The sequence below is a fragment of the Pocillopora verrucosa genome, chromosome 4, assembly GCF_036669915.1.
Source record: "Pocillopora verrucosa isolate sample1 chromosome 4, ASM3666991v2, whole genome shotgun sequence".
In the NCBI taxonomy this organism is placed as follows: Eukaryota; Metazoa; Cnidaria; class Anthozoa; order Scleractinia; family Pocilloporidae; genus Pocillopora; species Pocillopora verrucosa.
This window is the reverse complement of record NC_089315.1, coordinates 3,742,350-3,766,324: the sequence shown is the minus strand read 5'-3', so window position 1 is coordinate 3,766,324 and position 23,975 is coordinate 3,742,350. Positions and strand designations below refer to the sequence as shown.

The following is a 23,975-nucleotide window of genomic DNA, read 5'->3' as shown; positions in this document are numbered from 1 at the left end:
CAGTGTGGTTCCTATAAGGGATTTATAATGTGGAAGGAAATTTTTGTCACCTTTACGGCATCACTTGTTAGCATTATTTACTAACGCTAGGAAGGGATGCCGGGAAGGCGATAGAACATTTGACGTCATTTTGGTCTGACATCTTTCAAGACGGAGAAGCTATTGTTAGTTTCTTCAGCACGATATCTCGTAACAAAAGTGAGTAAATGCATTTGGTATGATCAAAACGAGCCCCGGGGTCTTTCGGTAGTAGTAGCCTCAAAAAAGCCTATAGTAGATGTTTTTGTCGTCTGGGTTTTCCTAAGTTGCCTATCAAGTCAACAATTATGTTATTAAAGTTTCATGGCTTCAAAGTCCCTCTAAGCCTCTGATACTGCATTCATTTCAGCTAGCTCAATAAAGACTAACTAAAGTTGGGAGAGATTTGATTTTCGCAAGAAATTATATCAAAATCAAGAAGTTACCACCTGTAGGTTATTTAAATTCAGTTGTTGTAAGGATAATTCCGCTACACTCTAACTCGAAGACAGGAAGCTGAGCCCACTGGTCTTAGAGAAATAGAGAGGAGTAAGGAATGGAAACGAGTAACTTGAAAAACAAATTATGCAAAGCCAATTTCATTGTTTTTCTCGCCGGTTATCAAACTCAGTTACAGGTATTAGACCAAAACCATTATTACGGTTGCGACTTCTACGACGGAGCTACAAAACGAAAAAACGAAGTTGTGTAGCAGGATGTTCCATTAACCTTTTGCTGCTGAGTCGAGTCGATTCGAAGAACAACATTTTGTAGCTTTAATCTTTCCACTCGACCGTTTATCTCAATGAAGACGTCCCCTCCTTTTTTGACGCTTTCCTCCCTGATAATACCCTTCTCTGCCCGAGAGGCAGCTATAAACTTTGGTTAATCGTTTGAAACTATTATATCTATTGGTAATCTTTTGATAACTGTATACCTAAATCTTTCTTCGAAATTACCAGGCTTAAGAATCTGATTCTCTTACTAATTACATCACTTCTAAGCTTATGGTAATGTAGTGACAAGTAATCTCGTATAAAATAAAAAAAAATTTTCAGAGTTATATACGCTTCAATGTTCCTTTGTCTGCAAAACCCAAATTTATCTAAACCAACTGTTTTTATCCTTGACATGAAGTGATTTATGACAATAATGGCTGTTAAGCAGAAGACATTAATTTCAGGAGGAGGGTCTTCTTGTCCACTGTTTCTTTATTGGAACTTTGAAATGTTCATGAGTTTTTTTAGGGGGAGGAAAACCGGTGGACCCGGAGAAAAACCATCAAAGAAAAGGTCTAAACTCTACGAAAAACTCAGCCCAAATGTGACGCCAGGTCCGGGAATGGAACCCGGGCCACAGAAGTGGAAGGCTTAAATTCCTTCTCTTTAACCCCCTCCGCTCCCAAGATCTCATCAGTAATTCTCCTTACTGTCTGCCATACAGTTCTTGTGATGTTAGTTCTGAGAATACGGTATTGGATCAACTAATAATCCCCTGAATGATATTTTTCTTTCTTCTCATCGTTTGTGTACTTGATATTGGAAGGACATTGTGAGGAGAAATTCTGTCTTGGTTATCATGGGATTTAATAGTTAATCTAGGGTTCAGCAAAAATCACCAGGCCACTCAGTCATTTAACGATTTCTCTTATTACATTCGACAAAATTATCATGTGGCTAACGCTATTGGAATAAATTATTTCTAATGATTAATATTCCTTCCTTTTACTGAGATACCTTATTATGACAATTACTTTGCGTTTCGGTTTCCTACGTCAGAAAGTAGTCAGCTAGTCCCATGAATTCCAAAAGACAATTTTGTAGACTTGGCCTTGTTCTGAAATTTTAGAGCAGTCTCTACTCCTAGTATACAATGCAAGCTCGATATTTTTAAAGAGATTTCGCAAAAAAAAAAGAAGAAGAAGAAGAAGGAAGACAAAACAAAAACAAAACACAAAAGCAAAGTATTAGAACATCTTACCAGGCACCTTTTTGACGGCTCAATTTGTAGTAATTTCGAAAAGGTACTTCATAGGTCTGTAGAAACTCTAGTCTCAAAAACTCTCCTATTCCTTCACACAATCCCTATTCCTTTATTTGGATACTTTGAAAATGTAACAATCCAGCACCCCCGTAAACATTGAAAGAAGAAGACTGGACTTATCTCTTCCCAGATTTATCTAATTGTTTCTTGTCATTTGCAAAGTCTTTCTCGACTGGTATTAGAACATCTGAAACCACACATTTTTTGACAGCGACAGCTTAATTTGCAGTAAAGGTGACGGAGGTATTGAGGAAACTTGATCTTATCGAAAATCTTTCTATGTTTTGCTTACTAAAAAAAACCCCTGAGCGAAATGTGACTCACTTATTTATACTATTCAAGAACATAAACATGTCATTTTTTCGCTTTCACCGTACGTAGTCGACTTGAAGAAAGGAAAAGGAAGGGATACCCTGGCAATGTTTATCATAAGCTCTTCCTCTTTGCTCTTCCCATCACACCTTTCTTTTGTCACTTAGCAAGATTTGCGACTGGTATTAAAACATCTGAAAAGACACTTCCTTGACAGCTCAATTTGTTGTAATGGTGACAGATGTACCGAGGACACGAGCTAAGCGAAGATCTTGCTAGCGAAGTGTAATTAGATACACTTAATAATATCTAAGGACGGAAATATACCTTTATTCTACAATCGCTGTTGCTGATTCGAAGCGATAAAAAGGAAAGGTTACCATGACAGTCTCATCCTAACCCTCCCCTCCCCTTCCCTCACCCCGCGTTTGAAAATTTTATCAGCCCCACCCCCTTCCCGGCTCTTCCGCGTTCCGATGCACCACCACTGAGCTCAAAGGAGTTTTTCCTTATCCTGCACGCGTGTCAAGACAAACATTATCGTTCTAAATGAAAGCTCAATGCTCAGCTTTGCAAGACTATTGGAGAGGTTCAAGAAACTCGATTTCTTCTTGGGACTCTCAGTCAGCCTGACAGTTTGGTCATGAGTAAACAAACACGAAAAGAAAAACCATAGTCTCGATCTGTCATTATTAGACCTGTCTAATTGTAGTTGTCATTTGCATGAGAAAATCTGGTATAGCACCGTTTTTAAAACTAAATTTGTTTGGTACTGGTGTCAGCGAGTTAGTTTGCGACACTGTGCAGACTTGAACTGCGCAAACAATAACTTATGTATACTAACAGAGAACTTCAACAAATGATAGTACTGTGTATTTTAAAATAACCGGTAACGCAAAGCGCGCTTTGCTGTAATTGGAACTAGAAAACGAGAACCAATGACCTGAGAGTTGCGTTATGTACGACCTGTCTTACAGATTCCTCCCAAAAGCGAGTAGAACTACGTTGCAGTTAAAAACTGTAAAGCAAATACCCATTAACGAATCCAAAACGCTTAAAATTAAAATGTTGATTTGATTTATTGTGATCCGAAGAACAAGTCTTGTTGTTAATAATTTCAGCGAGGTGTTACAACAGGTGATGGATTGTGCGCGAGACAATAGTCTATTGAGGTCATTCTTAAAATTTAACTAACCATGGCGTAACTGTTAGTTACGGGTCGATGATTTGCTCACTGCTCAACCAATCACAAGCGATGCTGAAAGGCACGACCGTGGTATCATATTCAGTGACTTTTCTGAGTGACTCCGACTCGCAGGTAAGTCCTACGCCTTTGTTTGATTTTTAATCTCCACCTAATGAAGTGAAACCTCACGGTACCCGAATTCACCGCGAAAATTTTTTAAAATTACGCGTTTGTGCATGTAGGTAAAAATGATTTGGCTAGTTAAGTTGATTTTTAGCTCGATGAAGAACTGTAGTATTTTCCTTTTTGAATTTAGCGAAAAAAATTCTTAAGGCAAGACCTACGATTCCAGGGGAACAACTTTCCAAACATGAGTCGGAAAGCTTCTTTTCTTCGGAAAAATTGAACAATTTTCACTGTTCTTTTTCTGTTTTAAATTTTGCTTTTTTCGAAGCTAGTTTTGTAGCCTCGATGAGCAAGTTAGCGTGTCTGTTTCAAGTTAACTCGGTCCAACAGTTTACAGCAAGTTTGCGGGAGACCTCTCCACAGACAATGATTTAATTTTGTTTATGCCATTAAAACGGTCACACAACTAGCAAGCAATGCTGTTTTACCACGGTTTCTTGTTGTTTGAGGTTCATTGAACATGAGAGGAAATTATTGACGAGCGACCGTACTGGCAATAAAATCATTGTTATGGACGATTGATTAGTCGGTTCGAGATTATGACAAGCGTGAATCTGTCCAGAATATTTGATTTGTGGAATTGCAACCATGAATTACATCGTAACACATCTTTTGATTTTTTCTGAAATATTTTTCAAGTTTGCCTTTCTACTCCGCCTGCTATATTGCCCATTGTTCGGTACCCGTTTTCCACCTTAAATAACCTACAAAACTAAAGATGTCAACCTTTTTTGTGAATGGGAAACGCGACAGTATCCCAAACTGTGGTCCTTATGGGAAATAATAATCATTTCAATTAATTGAACTCCATCCGTTAGCTATAAACTATTAAACTGTTTCCTTTAGCTTAGCGTTCAGCTTTCGTGCAAGTTGAAATCGTATTTATGATCTCTCCAGGACTTCATCGCTAACACTTATCAATAAAATACGTGTTTGAGCACATAAATTATTTACTCTTCAAAACCGTGAATTCTAGTTTTGTCTTTTCCTCTACATCGATCTAGGAGAAGTAGTATGTGAATATCTCGATTTCTTTGCTCGGTTGTGCAAAACGGGAGTGTAGAGAAGTCGTCAAGCTTATACTGGAGTAACTTATCTTTTCCTCCACAGTTGGAAGGTTCGTCGGCGCGCCAAAATCATGAGGGCATATGCCGTGATCGTGTGCCTACTCCTTATTCTGTACCAAGTTAGTGCGGCTCCAAGGCCATGTAGAAATAGACGAGATGTAAGTGACAAAAAGACTGACGATAAAACAGAAAATAAGGAGAATGATCAGGAAAGTTCAGGGAAGAGTGAAGCAAAAGGAAGTCAAAAGGACAAAAAACAGTATGTGCCATATTATCCAGCTGCTCCCGCTGTTCCAGCATATAACATGGGAGATGTCATTTGTGAGGACAGTAGACCTGTGCAAGTTGTCCAAATAAGGGATTTAAGTATTGTGAATGGAGTCATCAAGTCGAGCAATATCTCATAGATCCTGGGTAAGTGGAGTTCTTGATTCCTTTTGTTTTTTTTCTCGACATAAAACTACAGGTGCAAGGTCGCTTTCGATGGCTCGAAAGATCTCTCGCCTTTCAGTTTTTACTAATCTTGTCGAGTAAGGACTGAGAAGTTTCTGTCTAAACGCTCCTGGTCCAAAAATTGGTTTTCGTGGCTTACGAACTTGTAAAAATAAGGACGAAGACATTTTAATGAGATGCTTTTTGTCTTCAAATGCAATCAATGGTGTTTTAAAGCTGTGTTCAACAGGTACCCAAAATGAATCATCGCACAAGTGGTGAAAAGATGAAGTGCTTTATGAATCCAACACAATGGTTTGTGCTTGGACAGAAGGAAAAAAATATCACTTTTCTTAAATCTAATCTTTTTCAGTGAAAAAAACTTTCAATTGAATTCTTTTTCATTATTTTTTTAGCTTTGGTAACCTGTTTAGTAGCTGTTTCTATCGGAAACTGTACCTTTTGTTTTTGAGGAGAAATTACATGTGGATCGGTAGATTGGCATAAATTAGCCTACAGACGTAATATATCTCTTACCAAGAAATGAAAGTGAGAATTCATTTTCTTTGCAGATGGCAGACCACAAGTAGAAGAAATTTGGATATTGGATAGTTTTTGTACAAAACACATTTTTGAACGTTTGCAGCACGTGTTTGTGGTTTGCGATTCAGTTCTTTACGAATTTTTATTCGCGTCCTGACATGGACTACAGAAATGGAGAAAATTTATTTCTCAAACCACTTAAAAACTCGACAATGAGAGGTTACACCGAATGGATGAGACTAGCATGGACATATCGACAGTTTTAATGTGGCTATTCAAGGAGATTTGAGGATCCGCGAGAGACAGAGAAACTTTTAAATCCGTCGAGTATGATCGACTTGCCCCATTGTAAAGAAAAAGAATATCGAAAAGGTCTCTTTCCAAACGACTTTTTGTGAAGTTTAAGCTTTTAAAAGGGAGAGTTATTCCACAAATGATGTCTTCATTCAGTAAGGCGTTATGTACATATCTTGTTGAGACATTTGCAGCCGTCGATGGTAGAATTACACTAGATATACACGAAATTCACGACTGCACGACAAGATGGTATTGCAGTAGCTTAGCTTGTTTGTAAAAAGGAAACAAATCACAAATTACAAACCAAATTGTTATAGTTTTGTCATTTTTGTATGTTTTACACTCTTATTTCTATGCCTCTGTATTTACACTGCTTTAAGGAAAAAGAACGTAACATCACATCTGTTGCACTCTTTCAGTCCTTGTGTCGCGGAATAATTGTTTCCACTGCAAATTTTGAAGCCTCTTCCTGGAATTAGCATTTTCATTCCTTTTTTATGTCCGTTTGATAAGCAAAACTATTCTAATCACCGATATACCGCTTTCACTCGGACAGAGGTTAGCTGAACACAGTAGAGCATCGCTCTAATCAAAGCTTCGTCACAACCATTTTTGAGAGGAGAGTATTTACTTCTCTATACATTCTTTTTTAAATCTTGGAAGAATGTCCGTCTAGCGCTTGATTTGGAATGTTTACACAGGGGTTTTTCTATTGACTGGTCGAGGTTAAAGGGGGCCAAGAGCAGTGCATTCTCTCTACGATTGCTGTTCGTGTCCTATAAGCCTGATGTTGATACAACTATCAGATGGAGCGAAAGTCCCCAGGGTCGTGGGCGTGTTGAGTCAATTAACAGTCCTGATCAGCGGCTAACAATATCCCTACATCATCTCGTATCATCCATCGATAGCAAGATATTTCGAACCATTTCATTCCTTCTCTTCTTCTCCAGTTCACCGTCCTGAAAGCAAAAGAGATCTAGCGTTGACTGAAATAGGTCTACCACATGCTGAGAACGCGGTTGTCGTGACTGAATTCTTAAAAAATTGCAGAACCCCCCCAAAGTTTTTGTCGAACTTTACCTAATGGTTGTTCACCTCAATGGAACTTGGATTTTGACTGCAATATCGCACACTATATACAGTTGCATACTTGTGAATTTGACGATCATTTCGAATTCTACAAAGGGTATCAGTCGTCCTTTAATTTCAAATTAAAGCGAAGCAATTGAAGCTCAAGTAGAAGAAAAAAGTCTGTTGGCTCTCCTCAGTATCTTTTTTTTTTAGAAAATGACGATTTACCTCACTAACTAGCTACGGCCATAAAGGAAGAAAGGTAATAATGTTTATGTATGTGTATACGCAGTAAGGGTGCGCAATGCATTACTAGTGAGACCTTGGACTACGTTTTTTCGCCCCAAATGGAACTGAATTAAGGCGGCTACCTACAGACCATACTTGGCGAGGGAGTGGAGATCGAGGAAAATACCACTTACCTTCCACAAGACAACAAGGCCATCACTTCCACAGGAAGCAAAGCCTTCCTCACCAAGATTAACAGCCATCTATTGGAGAATAACAGTCATTATAAAAGACAGGCATTTGATTCCAAATCTTATTCTGCACTGATTCAAAGTTTCAAGGCGTGGACATCGGTGAGGACCCGAATTTCGGTCGCAGATTAATCAGTATTTAGATAAAAAGTTAAACCTCTCCAAACCCATAACATTAAAATCAAGTAACTTCTAACAACATCAGAGTATGTTACGTTGATCTTAGAGTAATTCTCAATTAACCCTTTCATTCCCAAGATCTGATTGTTAATTCTCCCCTATTGCTGCTACATATTTCCTTCTAAATTAGTTGAGAGAATTTGGTGTTCAATCAATAAAAACAACTTGTATGTAATAAGTTTAAGTATTCTCATTACCTGTTTGCTAGATAGTGTATGGATATTTTAGGGAGAAGTTACATGCTAATCACTTCTAGGAGTTGAAGGGTTAAGGGTCGAAAGTAATCCCAGATTACTTTGGTTTTGCCTCACTTTGCTGTGCTCTCGGTCCAGATCTCTCGCAACATCCTCTCAACCAATCAGACGCAACCAACCAACTGCCTTTGGAATTTGTATGTTCAATTTATTCAACAAAGTGAAAATCTTTCTGTCAACTAATAAGTCAAAGTCGTTCTTTATTCAACTTACATGTATAGCGCCCGTATGAGCCAGACACTCTCCAAGAAGCGCTGGAGTGATTGGTGGCTTGATATTTTGCACTTCTGAAATGCTGGAAAAGGGATGAAAAAAATACTCAAATATGACGTTAGGATGAACAAATAAGAGAAACACATTTAACTTATACGTGTATGTATTGGTTTACCTTTTACCAAGAAATCTCTCCACTTGCAAAGTGAAGGATGGCGACGTAGAACCATCACCTATCAAAAAGCCAATAGACTGCATTAACAAAAAAGAAAATTGAGGAAATATCTATAAACGGGTTGGGATTTTCCTTGCGGTTATTCCAAACCGAGCCGAAATTTAAAAACAGTTATCAATTTTTATAGGGAAATATTTTTTTATATAATTGCATAGTGAATATTACACCACTCAAATTAGAATTAGAAGATATTTTGCGTGTGGGGAACGCGCAGGCGTAATGGTTAGCCACCTGGACTCAAGGGCGAGAGGTCTGGGTACGTCTCTCCTTCCAGGAATATAAATGGGTATCAGCAAATTGTAAGGGAAGCCTGATGAAATACTAGGGGATAACCTTGAGATTGAAAGGGGGAATATATTGAATGGGGGAAAAGTAAAGGTCCTGGTCACTTTATGCCATGGAAATCAAAATAAGCTTCAGCTAAATGGGTCACAGGGGAGAAAATCCGGAGAACCCTGCTGGAGAGAAACTCTTAGAGCAAGGATGAGAAACATCACCAAACTCAGACCATGTGTGACCCCTGGAACAGGAATCAAACCCAACTCACAGCAGTGGGAAGCCAGCCTCTCTCTCTCTGAAGATTTCTGATGTAATTTCATATATCTTAGAAAAGAAATTTATTCAGAGAGCCTCAGCTGGTCAAAGTGGACCAAAACTAATAGGAACTGGTAGGAATGAGGTACAATTCAGAGACAGTCAAGGATGGGGGTATCAAAAATTGCAAAGATGCTATCTAAGGCATAGGCACTCCCAAAGCAATCTATGTAAAAAAGAAAAAGAGAAATAAAGACTTACAGACAAAAAGAGGATTTGGTGATCCCCAAATTCTTACAGAGCCATCCTCAGAACAGGTTGCCAAAAGATAACTATGAACAAAAAGATAAATTAATTCTAAGAGAAATTTTCAAGTGAGTGTTGAAATCAATCTGAGATGACTTATACCACGTTTTACTTCTCTATGCTTTGCCACCCTCTTTACAAATTTGACATAAAACTACAACCAGACTTGTCTTGATCAAATTCCTTCCTCAGAGCACAATTTTCATCTGAATGTTCAAACCAATCCTAAATTTCATTGGTTTTGCTTTACTTCACTCCATAATTGGTCCAGAAAACTTGCACCACTCACTCAAACAATTGGAAAAAAACTAAAACCACTCAGAACTTGGTTGCACTTGTTTTCCCTGAGCCTGATTTACAGTTTGGTTGTTTTTCCTTTAATTTCTTACTGGCTCCTAAAGGTATTTCTCTTTCTTCTGATTGACTGTTGTAGTTAATTTGGGTTTGGTATTACGACGGTCAATTGCAAAATTTTTTTAGTTTAGGCCATTTGCTTGATTTTGTTTGAAGTTCTAAATGATTCCTGATAGAGTTTTTGTATGAAATGCAGAGTCTTTTAGTCTATTTTTTGCATATGCCATGACTATACAAATTTAAGCACTTTTTAACTAGCTGGGGTTGCAAAGCATACCTCAGAAGTACACATTGACCACATGATCCACATTACCATTTACCACTTTCAAAGACCTTACCCTTTACACAACAGCACAGAGTGAATTATTTTCCCATGATGTGCATTTGTGACTTTGGCAAGGCAGTTCCCTACATTAGTACAGAGATGTAAGTTCATTAAAAGCCAACCAAGTCATCTAAAAAAAAGTCTATATTGCATGGTGTCATCAGTTGAGATGGAAATCATAAATTTTTTCATAATTATCAATTGCACACAACCTAACTTGAAATATAGCATCATACCTGACATAGTGTCATACAAGAAAAATCCATGCCCAATGGAAGCCAATATGTATTTCTACAAACAGCATAAAATAAATAATTATTAAATATATAAATAAATAAACAAGACATGTTAGGTACATGGACAATGGATACTAATACCAACTCAGCTTTATATAAAAAAAATAAAAAAAAAGTGGAGAACATCTAGAAACTACATGAGGATGAATCATGATCTAGATTCAGGCTGCCCCTTTCCTTTTCCTTTCACTACAAATAAACCAATTGTATTATTTGCTGCATGGCAAGACTGGTTGAGCTGTTTGATATCTCTTTCCAAAATTAGACTGTATAATAATTAAGTGTATGACGCACTTTTCACTGATGTAATTGTAAATGAAGATTTGGAAAAAAAAAACACACACACACCCAAAACAGTTTATTAATTAGACCAAGAGAATATACTAAATTAATTTTCAATGCTTCCTGTTCTCGTTACTAAGACTTATCAGTGTTCTACCTGATCAACAGTGAAGATATGCTGAGTACTTGCGGGGTAGGTGTGAAATGGTCCTTCATAGTCCTTCACAAAGTTAAACTGTCGTGTATGAGAAAGACTAAGAGAGCTCCACAGAATGATGGCTCCATCCAGTGATGCTGATGCAAACATGCTGTCTTTTGATCAAAGAAAAAAAAGTGAAGTTGACACTTTTTTCAATAACTATACTTACATGTACCTGTAGATCTATATGCAATAAATTAATCACTAACATTTACTGTTCAAAACCTCATCTTTTTGAACACTGCAAACTAATCTATCTATCATCAGGAGTTAGTTTTGGGTTCAAGACACAAGTATCACAATTTTAGATCTAAATTCATCCCTATGTTCAAACATGAAAAATTGTGAAATCTGTACCAGAATTTTCTGGATTTCAAAAACAGTTGTTACCACACAGATGGATTCAAAACTAAATTAAATTGTGCACTCCTAGTAAAATTCTTAAAATATTACTTAGAAGACATTTCAAAATACCATTTGAAACTCAATCTTTCTCAAAATTTCTTTACCATTGTAACAATTTTAAATAGTTAATTTTGCGGATTATTCTTCACAAAGAGGCATTAAGCAAAAGTCTGGTCTCAATTTGCTCAGAATGTAGACTCTTTGAGTTCAAAATTCTATGAATTAGAATCATTCACCTTAATTTTTTAAGTAGTAACTAATACCAGTAAAAGCTGGTCAGATTTTTTTTCATCAGTCTCAAACCTCTGTTCCAAATTGGCTACTAACAAACAAGTCTATTTATTTCAACACAGTATTTTGTTTCAGCTACTTGCCTTCAATTCTAAAACAAACCTGCTACACTGATAAGGCACCTAATTGATTCCCTGTGAGGTGGGAGTTTCTTGACTTCAACTATTTTCATATTTTGGGAATCATCTGTGCTCCTTGTCACTGAATATACCACTGTTGGTATCATATAAAATACCAGTCAAATCATTTATAATCATGTATTATCTTATTGTCCCTTCAACTCCCAGATCAAATTTGTGATTCTTCTTTGTCAATCATGCAATTCTTATTATGTTAGTTTAGGGAATTCAGTATTGGATCAACTAATTATGTCCAAATTGATATTTTTCTTTATTCTCATCACTTTCTGGTTAATTTTGTATTGATATTGTAAGGAAAAATTCTGTACTGGTCACTCATGGGATTTAAAGGGTTAATGCATTTCATGACAATGAAATATTCAGGGAAAAACAAACAAATACCTAAAGGAATGAGTGAGTGAGTAAGTAAGTAAATAAACCAATGAACTAAAAAACAGATGAAAAAATACTGAATGAATAATTTAATGAATGAAGAAATTAAGAAGTGAACAGATGAAAGACTGAAAGGCAGATTGACTTTGACTAACTGATGGACCGGTGAATGAACAGATGGAGTAACCAGTAAACACACAAACAGAGGGAGTAAAGCAGGAAGGCTGGAAGATGATACCAGGTGGAGTACATGGAGTGTTAATGCATGAGAGCATGTAAGAGTGTGATATAATTATAAAGTAGCTTGTGAGGTCAAGTGAAGGCAAGAGAAAATTAGTAGGTAGGACACACAAGAAATATGTAAACTTCACATGACCGTATAACTACAGCCTTTGCTAAGTTATTCAGAATTAGTTTGTGTTGTGAGTTTGTTTTGTAACAGTCATGAAGAATTAGTGTCTTTTAAACTTAATCAGGAGCACTACAGTAAATTGGCAAGATAAGAATATGAAAGAGTTTCTAAGTCAGAACAACTTTACCAAGTGAAAATTTATTTGAAGCAGCCACTATCCGGTTATTCTTTATAGGAAGCAATGTGTGGATATCACCTAGAGGTAAAAATAAATCAATTCAATCAGCATGTTTAAATAATTCACAATAGAATGACTGAAATAAAATATTTTCAAATGGGAGAGAAGGATATATTGTCAAATATCACTGGAAACTTATCAATGATTTACTGTTATTTTATTTTATGTCAATTTCTGATGCAAAGAATGATTAAAAACCCAATACACTACTCACAGTCTTCACTGTTCCTCTGCATTTTATCCAGCAACTCTCCCTTTTCACTCCAAACACACAAGTCCTGACCACCAGAGAAAAATGTCCTGTCCTCTTTTATGTTCACTAAACACTGAGAAAATATCAAACGTTGTTGTCTTTGAGCAATGCCATTCAGCCATTTTCTTCATGTACAAAACCATGAGAATACAGATACATGGTCAAAATATAGTCTCAGTTCATACTAAACTGATTATCTTAAGCCTATTAATTTCACTCTTCCATTTATGTTTTACTTAATCCATGAAAAATGTAGTATAGATACTACCAGCCAGTGTACTATAAACCTTTACATGAAAAATTGAAAACAAAAAAAATGATATGTGGGAAGAAAAACAAAGAGGACGTAGCCTAGGAACAGGACCTGATTAATAGCACTTTGCCACAAGTATTCCTTATCCATAGGAAAGTATGAATACTGGAGCAATGCCAGCTGGCAAGAGATCTACCAGGGGCCCAGCACTGATATAATCAGTGCGAAGTACCTGGTAAAACTCTTCCCTCTTGTTTCAAATCTTCCAGCCAGCAGAGAAACATGTGTCTTGCAGCACCAAGAAAATATAGAGGATGTAGCTTAGGAACAGGCCCTGATTAATAACACTTTGCCACAAGTATTCTTCATCCATAGGAAAGTATGAATACTGGAACAATGCAAGCTGGCAAGAGGTCTACCAGGGGACTAGCACTGATATAATCAGTGCGAAGTACCTTGTAAAACTCTTCCCTCTTGTTTAAAATCTTCCAGCCAGCATAGAAACATGCGTCTTGCTGTGCCAAGAAAATATAGATGACGTAGCCTAGGTACAAGCCCTGATTAATAGCACTTTGCCACAAGTATTCTTCATCCATAGGAAAGTATGAGTACTGGAGTAATGAGGCAAGAGGTCTACAAGGGGCCCAGCACTGATATAATCAGTGCGAGGCACCTGGTAAAACTCTTCCCTCTTATTTCAAATCTTCCAGCCAGCAGAGAAACATGTGTCTTACAGCACCAAAATAAAATGAGACCCTGGTCACATGCTAAGAGGGAGAAGGGTGCTGAGAGGCCTAATGGCCAGCATGCAAACATTATGGGTAACCAAAGGGTAGCCCCAAAAGACTACTGAGCATCCCCTCCCTGGAGGAGTAATGCTAATGTTCCTTGTTGCTTCATGTCATTGTTGGTTAAAAAGCTAGTTCAGTAAATAGTGTGTAAATATTTTTCAGCAAATACATGTTTTAAGTATCATTTTCAGTACAAAGACATTAGCAGGAGCATGCAACCTTCACAGAGCCACAATGATCAGAGATTGTGTGAAGGCACTGACCATCATTTACATCCCAAACCTTTCAAACATGAATAATTGAAAAAAAATGAGAGTTAAGGAAAGTTAACATGAAGGTACAATTGGCAAACTAATAAGAAATTGAATCAATACCACTGGATGGATAACACACTTTAGCTGAATCCTGATAACTTTAAACTTGACACCTCACACCTGATGTTAAATCATAAGTCATTTTGCTCCCTTGTGTCATTCAAATTCACATTTTTTAGAACTCTTGCAAACTTAGGTCCTCATTGACTCTCCTTGAAGGAGTGAGATGTTGGGCCCTAGCAATGATTCACACAAGGATACATTTGTGACATTTGAATGCAGCTGTTTTAATCCTCTGACTTCCAAGATCTCATTTACTTAGCAATTATTCTTACTGTCTGATGGGAACTAATACTGAGTATGATTGACAGGTGATTCTTGTGGAGAGTGAGCACATGGAGAGGAGTGAGTTTGTGAGTCTGAGGGATTGTACATGGATTGCAATGTTTAAGTAATGAACAATGATAAACTAGTTTTTTTCTGTAATGGAGATTTCTTTTTTATGGGGGCATTTCCAAAGCTGTGTGCCATATATCTCTCATGATGTTAGTTTATTTGGAGAATTTAGTATTGGATCAACTAATAATCCCCTACATATATTGATATTTTTCTTCATTCTCCTCACTTGTCTGCTTGATATTGCATTGATATTGTGAGGATAAATTATGTCTTGCACAGTCACTCATGGGAGTTAATGGATTAAACTTGAGTGTCAATTTGCTTAATAATAACCCATGAATGTATATAACTATGATGGTGAAAGGATACTAATATGGTTCTGTCTGATGAACCTGTGAGCAAAAGAATGGTGGCTGTTTCTTCATTCTGGTATTCTTGTCGCTGATGCAAGAGGAGCATACACTTAATGGGTCGTGTGTGGCCTCTCAAAACACTGAGGCGCTTTCCATTCTATGTATAAAAATTACATCAGTTTTAAGCTAAGAATGCAAACATCTAAATATGAAGGCTACTAAGCCATGACAACAAAGTCTTACAATTCATAAAATAAAACATTATACTCATTCTGATAAGGACCTTAGCATCCCAAATGACTGCAAGGTTATCATCAGAAGCTGATGCAAACCTGGAAGCAAAAATATATCATTTTGCTTCAGAATATTACATGACGCAAAGTAGCATTTTCCAAATTAATATTAAAATTTTCCTTCAATGTAGTGGTGCAGAGCCCTTTACGATCTCTTCTACTTTGAGAGTTGCTACTAACTTTTGTCCAAAAAACTTGTTCTTCACAGTTGTTCCCCCATTAGATTTGTCAAAAAGAGAGAAAATGCTCTAAGCAAACAATGCATATTAAGAAAGTATACTGCACTAGCCTCACTATGTATTTGCCTCTTAAAAAAACTGAGCTTCTGGGAATTCAGAGACAAAACAAATCTTTCTCCACAATTGATATCTGTCCTTTCTCCATTCAAAATGAAAGTAATTTAAAAGAGATTAATCACGGGTAAAAGTCATATATTATATGCATTTTCACAAATATATGCTCATAGACTTCTATTGCATCGTGTATGCCTGTAGTGGCATCAGCTCTGGAGGTGGAGAGATCCATGCAACTTAACCCTTTACACCCTAACATCAGTATGCATATTCTCCATACTGTTCTCTATACATTTCTTAAGGTACTGAAAAGGAGAACTTGTTTGAAAATCAAGAGCCTCCTTTGTTGGTGATGATTTCCTTTGTTCTCATGACCTTACTGTATGATTCAGGGGTGATACTATTAAGAGAAATTAGATGCTGGTCGCTCTTGGAGATCAAAGGGTTAAGACTGAATGACTCACAAGTTTCACAAGGCTCAGATTTATTGAGTAAATCTTACAGAGATCCTTTGTAGCAAGATGTGTAAGCAAATGCTCTGGGCTAGTTCTGTATATTAAAGCAATATCTGGTGGTTCCCAACAAATTTCATTGAGACTTACAAAATTTAACTGAAGGTCATGTGGTAGCTAGCATAAACTATTATGATGTAGATGTAGTTCTAAAGGGAAATATTTACAACTCCACAAAATGAGAAACAAGGCACACTGGTGCCATGACAATGCTATTATACTTACAGAGCTGGTATGTAAGAGTAAATATCATACTAAAAGTGATTTTACCTTCTGTCATCAATAACAGTCAACAAATGAACAATGTCTGTATGTGAGGACAGAAGTCTCAGCTCTGTGTAGGGATTTCTTGGCTGGTCATCTTCAATCTCTGGCACATCCTCTACCTTAATTGTAACAAAACAAAGGCTTATTAAAACAAACACAGTACGCAACATTTCACCACATTAATTAGTTTCATGTTATCAGAATTAACACAATAACTGGTTGACAATTTTATGAAATGACTGAGATCAAAGTTTTATTTTTTTTCTTGAAAGGAGAGGAAAAGATGCATTTCATGAATATATCTATCTAAACGTAGTTATTTCATATGACTTTTTTCGATTACTATCCTAACAAAATATCTAAAATTGACATTCCCGAGGGCAACAAATTAACATTACAAATATTTATAGTAGCCCTGGAACAGCTGACGAAGAAATCAATTGATTTTGATACTATTTTACTAGAAGGTACCTGTTTACGTTCCTTTTTCTCTCCTCGAAAGCTAAACATTCTATAATTTTGTTTTTCATTGGGTAACTATACAAAAAGACACTTGTATGTAGCTTGTCGGCAGACCTTTACCAGATAACCTGAAAAGGGCGAGTCACGAGACCGCCATTTTCGATTAAACTGCAGAGCGGGGAATGGAACGAGGTAAACAGCACAACTGTTATGGGTGGGGAGGGTGTAGAAAAATTCCATTCTTTCATCATGTCAAGTGGTAATTAGCGCGGCTTGGATTTTGTCAGACACCACACATGTAAGTTTTGTGTTGCATATTCCGCATATTAGTTGGAATGCGAGTTTTGGAATCGTGATATAGGAAGGAAACAGCAAATATGGGAAGGATCAAGCGATGATAGTTAATCTGATAAACGGATAAATAGTTTTCCTTTTCCCAGTCCTAAAGTTCTATTTTGAACCGCTCGACCGATGTTCTTTTGTTTTCCGGCAATACAAAAGCGCGTCGCTTATCGCAGCTATTATTAGTTTTCTTCGATGGTATTTTTACGTAGCCACTTCAATGGATCCTTCTTCAACTGTAATCGTCGAGGACTCACTTCCAAAAGACATTTTAGAAGTGTTAGACAGCATGAGACGACGGAAAGAGTTGTCAGATGTCACACTAGTGGTAAATTCTCGCGAGATAGTCGCGCATCGAGCGATTTTGGCGGCGTGCAGTCCGTATTTCAGGGCTATGTTTTTGTCCGGATTTTCAGAAGCTAACGAGCAGAAGGTTCATTTGAAAGAAGTCGATTATTGCGCAGTACAACTGATTGTTAACTACTTTTATACCTCGGAACTCGAGCTGAATGTTTACAACGTAGAAGAGATCCTCCGAATATGTGTCCTGTTTCGTTTAACGACTTTAGTAGATCACTGCGAGACGTTCCTTCGACGAAACTTGACTCCGTCGAACTGTATTGGACTTCAGTTCGTCGCTGATCTGTTTTCCCTCGATGAGTTGAGTCAACATGCTAATCGCATTGCTTTGTGGCATTTTACGGATGTTTACAAAGAGGACGAATTCAAGAAGATGCCTTATAAACAACTGAAAGAATTGGTCATGGATGATTCATTGAAGGTTCAGTCCGAAGAGGTAGTCTTTGAGGCTGTTTTGCAGTGGATTAATCACGATACGAGAGCTAGAAAGGATTTCGTTCCCGACATCATGCAGTATGTGAGATTTCCTCTCATGAATCTACAATATTTACATGGAAACGCGGCGATCTCCAAACTCACGAAAGAGTACCGCATGTGTAAGGAACTCATCCGTGAAGCCGTCAGCTATCAAACAGCCGTTGAAAGTAAAACGACATCAGCCCTTGATAATTTCCGTGTCAGACCACGTATGGCCTCAGAAGAGATCTTTGTCATAGGTGGATGGTCGAATGGTCAGAAAATTAGCAGTGTACAGTGCTTCAATGTGGACACCTTGGAATGGACAGTTGTGGCTGGGATGTCTGTGGCTCATGTAGCTAGAGAGGATTACATCCGTGTGGTTGCTGCTGGTGACGAATTATACACTGTCAGTCGCTACAAAGTGGGAAAGTATGACCCCATTGCCAATTCCTGGATCCAGGTAGCAACAGGTCCTGATGTCCAGTGCAAGTGGGCTGGTGTGTGTGAATATGAGGGATTCATCTATGCCGTTGGTGGTCACAGCAGTATGTGTGCAAAGCAGTTTGATACAGAAACCATGACTTGGAGGTCTCTACCCTCCATGATGTATGCTCGCTACTATCCAGGTAAGTTTAAAGACACCTTAGGTGATGGAAAGTGAAAAATTCAAAATTTATGCTTCAGGATATGTACCCTGCTGTCCTTTTTTTTGCCTTTTCCTTTTATAAAAATGCTGTTGTTCATCACTGTCATGTTGATAAAAGAACATTTCATCATTTGTCTTACAATATAGAGTCAGGTTATCATTGGTATTGCTTGCAACATTTTGACTGCTATACTGCTAGTCTTCATCAGGGGATGTGGTCAAAAGTTAACATGTCACTATCTATATAACCTGTGCTGTTATTGGTGTGTTTTGGTGAACTGTGATTGTCATTGGTGTGTTTTGATCCTTATTATTTTTTCAACTACCAGATGTTGTTCCCTCATCACTTGGCTTGTTACTGATCAGCTATCACGCTTTTTGATTGTAGACATCCATGCTTCAGGAATTTTTTTCTATAATTTTTGTCTCTGTTGTTTTTTTCCCCTAAATAATAAGAAACACATCACTCATTTTAGGAAAAAAAAAATATTTTGATAGGATATATCAGAAGGTGACTTTGATCATTACATGCACCTGTGGCAGGTTTCAAGAGATGAAAATTGCTGGAGTGGAGTTCTCTGGCACAGCCTCAACATAATCAAGATCACCAGTTTAAGGCTTCAGTTTTCATGTATAACTTAGAGCTCTTTTAAAAATAATTTTTCCTAGGTGTTGGCGTAGTAGAAGGCAAGATATATGCTGTTGGAGGGTTAGACCATCTTTGGGCACCATTGAACACTGCTGAACGGTATGATCCTCATACAAACCAGTGGGAGGCTATTGCATCAATGAGTACTGCACGCTGGAGCCTAGGTGTGGCTGTCTTGAAAGGCAAAATTTATGCAATTGGTGGCTCAGACAACAGAGAGTCTTTCAGCAACAGTGTGGAGATGTATGACCCTGTAATAGACAAGTGGAGTCAGGCTGTCGCACCAATGAATTCTGGACGTCGCTGTCTGGGTGTGGCAGTTGTGAATGACACCATTTATGTTGTGGGAGGCCGTGTGACAAATAGCATTGAATATTATGACCAGGATAACAACAAGTGGATTGTTGTTGGTGCTGTAAACACAAGGTGCAACTTTGGGTGTGTGGCACTGCGCATTCTTTAAGATGTACATGTACCTACCTGTCACAAAAAAATGGCCTCAGTGGCAAAACATAGGATACAGAAACATTTTATCCAAAGGAGTTTTTTCAAAAAAACTATTTATATCAAGTGGAAACCACTTTATTTTGAGTATGCAAACTTTTTCAACTTCCTGGTGTTTTTTGTATTCTCTTGTTAACTTCATGCTTTATTTCTGAGTTTGATATGTTTGAAAGGTATGTAGTTGACTGCTGTGTTATTCCATATGTTATCCAAGATATATATTGCATGATGCAGAGCTCTCAAGTTGATTTGCAGGCAGAGAGTGAGAGGCCACAGGCATCAACTTCCAGGAGGTGGGGGGGGGGGGGCAGTAATGGAGCAATCTCCCTGTAAAATAGTGAAAAAATGAGCAGGTACAACTTGGATCCCTTTATTCTGATTTCAACTTTCTGAATAATAACATATTGAGAATGTCCCCAAGCACTTTTCTTAATATTTAAATACAAAGGTGTACTATAAATAGGTTGGCTCTGCCCCTTGGTTTCAGCCCAAATGCAAATTATGCTGGGGTATAATTACCCAATGGTGAAGTAAATAATCAGATTTACTGCCACAAATGAAGACAGTTTTGAAACTTATTAGAGCTTTTGAGAAGTCTACCTGCTGTTCACTCACTTTGGATCAGCTACAGCTAAAAGCTGTTTTTAATGTAGTGGTCCATATGCCTCAACAGTTGATTGACAAATAATCCAGAGGTACTTAAGGCACCTCCCCTTTTACAGCATGCCTTCATCTTCAAGTAAGGATGCACATCAAATGAGCATAGAATGAGCTGAAAAGGGCAACTTCATTGTTTGGTTAACTTAAGCTTTAGTTGTATCAGGGCTTGTAAATTGATATTGTGATCGTAATCTTTCAAAGTATTGTCAGAGGTAGCTACTGGAAAAAATAGCCATCGCTAATTTTTAGTGAGTAGTGCATGATCATAGGTAAAGTTGTATCTTGGAATGATTGTTCCTGCTGTGGTTAAATCATCTCCATGATATTAAACCCCCTTACTGGCTTACAGTTTCATATATTATATTTAAAACTTTTGATAACAAGTCAGGGTGAATGTTGGGTTAGGGGAGGGGTAGGTGGGCAGTTGCCCAGATACTGATATTGATCCTAAAACTTGATATTTTTGTTATGTTGCTCACACTTAGATTGTTCACATTTCCAATGACAATGTTGCCATGCTTTGAGGAAATTCTTAACAGGACCCTGTCTAGAAATAGTGCCCTTTCTTATCAATTAAATGTTAAAATACTGTAGAAGGGTTTTTAGAAATTTAAGAATCCACTTTAACTTCTGTTTTTACCTTGATAGTCAGGTTTACTAACTTAAAGGTGATCTCTGCTAAGACTACCTGATTTAATTACTGTTGACAGTTTTGCTTTCATTTAGTATATTTTTCCTTGTTTTTGAAAACCCAAACTTGAATTTTATGGCTACAAGTGGCTACAAGTGTGGAAAGCATTATTGGGTTTGAGTTGCTGAAGAACACCTTCTTGTTGGAGCTAATAGCTCTGGCACAAAAGAGTCTTTAAATACAATGTTTTTCAGTCTTTTGAAACACTATTTATTTGTACTACTTTGGAAAGTTCATAAGGCACTAAGGTGAGTCTAGACTCAACTGTAATTTGAAGGTATTGAAAGTGTTTCAGAAGTATTTGTATGGCTACAGTACTTCTACAACTGTTAATGATATGTAGTCTTTTACAGGACAAGAACTTAAAAGTATGAAGTAAATTTTCAAAAGTTTGTATTTTAACGGGAAACTTATTTAACAGTACATGGCATATATTAAGGTAACTTTAGGTATTGAATTTGCACCAGTGTGTGGATGTTTGTAAAATGTTGGCACAGTGCATAATAAAATTATAGCATTTCTCTACCAGACAAGTGATGGTGTTTTTACTCTGTGCATCAGAAAAGTTAAACCCTAATGACCCCCCTCCCCTCCCCTCCCCTAACCGTCACATATGGAAGGGCGCAGTTGATCAACTGAATCTGAGCCTAACGGCCCTAACTCAGCCCAGAAAAGTCACAACATGCAAAGAAACAACAACCTTTTAACTCCCAAAGTGACCAAGTCAGAATTTCTCCTCACAATATCAATACAATATCAAGCTGACAAGTGATGAGAATAAAGAAACATCAATTGGGGGATAATTAGTTGATCCAATACCAAATTCTCTGAACTAACATCATAGGAATTGTATAGTAGCCAGTGAAGAGATTTACTAATAAGATCTTGGCACCGATAGGGTTAAGTTAGGTAAGTTCGCTTTTATGTTCAAAACTAGTTAGATTTTTTAGGTTGAGAACGCAGCCGATTTTACTCAAGCAAATTCTTATTTTTCGCCAATTGCGCAGCGTAAAGTCGCATATTTGCATATTGACAGGGGCCATTGTGCGAGCCTAGGTACCCCGTGGTGAGACATATCGCTCGTCCGAGCTGGCGCGTAAAATGCAGCACGTGGTTCACCCTCAGTTACACCAATTTTGCGAGCCGTCTCCTCATCTTTTGGGAGGTTTTGAAGGTACCGTTATTTCTAAGTTTAACCTATGAGGCAATTGTGTGTAAACAGTCCTAAAGTAATCACGACCAAAACGCACTCGGTCATCGGCTTAGCGATAATATTCGAATGTCTGTTGTTACGAGATAGTACTCTTGTTGCGGAACTAGCATATCTCAGTTTTTCCACCAGACAGAAAATGATAGACATTTTATTCTTTGAACTACAAATTCAATCTCTACACATACGAGTGTTATACTCTAAAGCGTTTCTCAAATGAAAGTTTTAACGTGCGCCAAACGTCCCGCTGCAAGTCTTTACCGTGATCTCGTGATCGCCGTTGGGCCATGACTGATGAGCTATGTTTGAATACTTGGATCTGTGCCCGGAATTGAGCTGAAATCACTATTTTTTATTTTCTCGCGCCTCGTAAGTACACAACATTTTGACTGCTGTGATTACAAATATCGCTTCGGAGACACCATAGACCACGCTGCACCACAGTGGTATATGTAAAGTAGCGATCAGCTCTTGCACTGCAGATCAGATCATCGGCGACACAAATAGATCGCATGATAACCGTACTTCAATGTATGGATGAAAGAATATGCTTTGAAAAGGGAGGGATTCGAAAATGGTTCAAGTTGAAATTGTTATTTATCATCGACACAGTTCGAGGTCACCTTTTTCACTGAAAACAAGTAAACGAGCAGGGTGTATCGTAAGTTCTCAAGTTGGTTCCTTTTGGCTGTTTTTGTTTTTTTTTTTTCAGTCTTCTTTGGTTTTTCGGATGTCAACGATTTAATGTTCATCCCCACGGCAACTCACCCCTACACCTGCCCCCTTTCCCTGTGAATCTCTGTTCCTCCGCAAATTCTTCGTCATTTTTGTGGCGAAACAGATGTTAATGCAGAGCTTTTGAGCGATACAAGCTACAAAATTGATAGGATTCCACGGGATGCAGGGATGTCCGTTTTGTCGCTTATAAAGACGTAAACAGGCATGGGACAGGAATACAAGGCATGCACAAGTATCCCTTGTGATCTATATTTTTTATCAGCACTGATTCACTGAAAATATGAGATCACATTCTCCAAATACCTAGCTAGTCTTTCTTGACCGTTTGCTCTGTCAGCTGAGCTGAGCTGAGCCAGAGCCATTTTGGGAACACTATGGATAATCTAATTTGTTTAGTGTTTACGAAACTCAGTCGCTTTCCATTCTGATTTGCGTTCTGTTAATTTTTTTCCACCAGAGATTTTTATATCGAGTTGTGTAGTGATCTGTAAAAATATTCCATATACAGTGGATTTTAAAAGCTCTGGAACCTAAACCCTGTCAAGAATGAACGGGACACCCTACGACTTTAAGAGTTATTGATGGAAGCCATCCACGTCTTCCTGGTAGAAAAAAATTATCCGAAAAAAGAATAAATTCTATGAATTATGAGGAAAATAAATCACCGATTGCAAAAATAAACGACAACTTCTTCCCATAAAGCTGTAAGTTCTCGTCCTCCAAGATTTAACCCTTTTGTTTCAACAAACGTATGCAATTACTGGCGGTAAAAAAAATAATAACATCACGAGAGATGACGTTAGAATTACGACGTCCGGCGAAAGAAGGCAATGTTTAATCCGGTTTTACGAGTTTTTCTAACTTTAAACAAATATTGCTTCGATGGCGGGTAAGGGTTGGTTTTCCTCGTGACCTA

The 23,975-nt window shown here is 37.6% G+C and overlaps 2 protein-coding genes and 1 long non-coding RNA gene across 6 annotated transcripts; 2 read left to right on the top strand and 1 right to left on the bottom strand.

Moving 5' to 3' along the window:
• Positions 1-4,464: 4,464 nt before the first annotated feature.
• On the top strand, positions 4,465-6,400 carry LOC131775890 (uncharacterized). The gene is made up of 2 exons (XR_009339511.2): positions 4,465-5,226; positions 5,817-6,400. It is a non-coding gene; the product is annotated as an uncharacterized lncRNA (long non-coding RNA).
• Positions 6,393-16,968, bottom strand: LOC131775889 (WD repeat-containing protein 41). 4 transcript variants are annotated; one of them, XM_059092010.2, is made up of 16 exons: positions 16,810-16,968; positions 16,342-16,457; positions 15,257-15,305; positions 14,990-15,130; positions 14,127-14,189; positions 12,825-12,936; positions 12,560-12,628; positions 11,611-11,721; positions 10,771-10,925; positions 10,272-10,326; positions 10,049-10,118; positions 9,312-9,382; positions 8,457-8,514; positions 8,282-8,363; positions 7,578-7,646; positions 6,393-7,043 (listed from the first exon to the last, which is right to left on the bottom strand). In XM_059092010.2, exons 1-16 carry the CDS (start codon positions 16,846-16,848, stop codon positions 6,969-6,971), a joined length of 1,335 nt encoding a protein of 444 aa, XP_058947993.1. In that variant the 5' UTR covers positions 16,849-16,968; the 3' UTR covers positions 6,393-6,968. The 4 variants fall into 4 exon arrangements, with proteins under 4 accessions (XP_058947993.1, XP_066020813.1, XP_066020812.1 ...); XM_066164716.1 differs by having other exon boundaries at positions 10,771-10,921; positions 11,631-11,721; XM_066164715.1 differs by lacking the exon at positions 8,457-8,514.
• A 112-nt stretch (positions 16,969-17,080) lies between these two features.
• Positions 17,081-21,632, top strand: LOC131775888 (kelch-like protein 20). Its single transcript, XM_059092009.2, has 2 exons — positions 17,081-18,587; positions 19,277-21,632. Exons 1-2 carry the CDS (start codon positions 17,363-17,365, stop codon positions 19,717-19,719), a joined length of 1,668 nt encoding a protein of 555 aa, XP_058947992.1. The 5' UTR covers positions 17,081-17,362; the 3' UTR covers positions 19,720-21,632.
• Positions 21,633-23,975: the final 2,343 nt, after the last annotated feature.

What these genes read in the sequence shown, in the direction of transcription:
- LOC131775888 (XM_059092009.2), top strand. Translation starts at nt 17,363, where the DNA reads ATGGATCCTTCTTCAACTGTAATCGTCGAGGACTCACTTCCAAAAGAC. An exon ending in GTATGCTCGCTACTATCCAG is followed by an intron (nt 18,588 to 19,276) that starts GTAAGTTTAAAG and finishes AATTTTTCCTAG; the next exon opens with GTGTTGGCGTAGTAGAAGGC.
- LOC131775889 (XM_059092010.2), bottom strand. Translation starts at nt 16,848, where the DNA reads ATGTTTAGCTTTCGAGGAGAGAAAAAGGAACGTAAACAG. An exon ending in ACCAAATCCTCTTTTTGTCT is followed by an intron (nt 8,515 to 9,311) that starts GTAAGTCTTTAT and finishes GCTTTTTGATAG; the next exon opens with GTGATGGTTCTACGTCGCCA. An exon ending in CTCATACGGGCGCTATACAT is followed by an intron (nt 7,647 to 8,281) that starts GTAAGTTGAATA and finishes ATTCTCCAATAG; the next exon opens with ATGGCTGTTAATCTTGGTGA.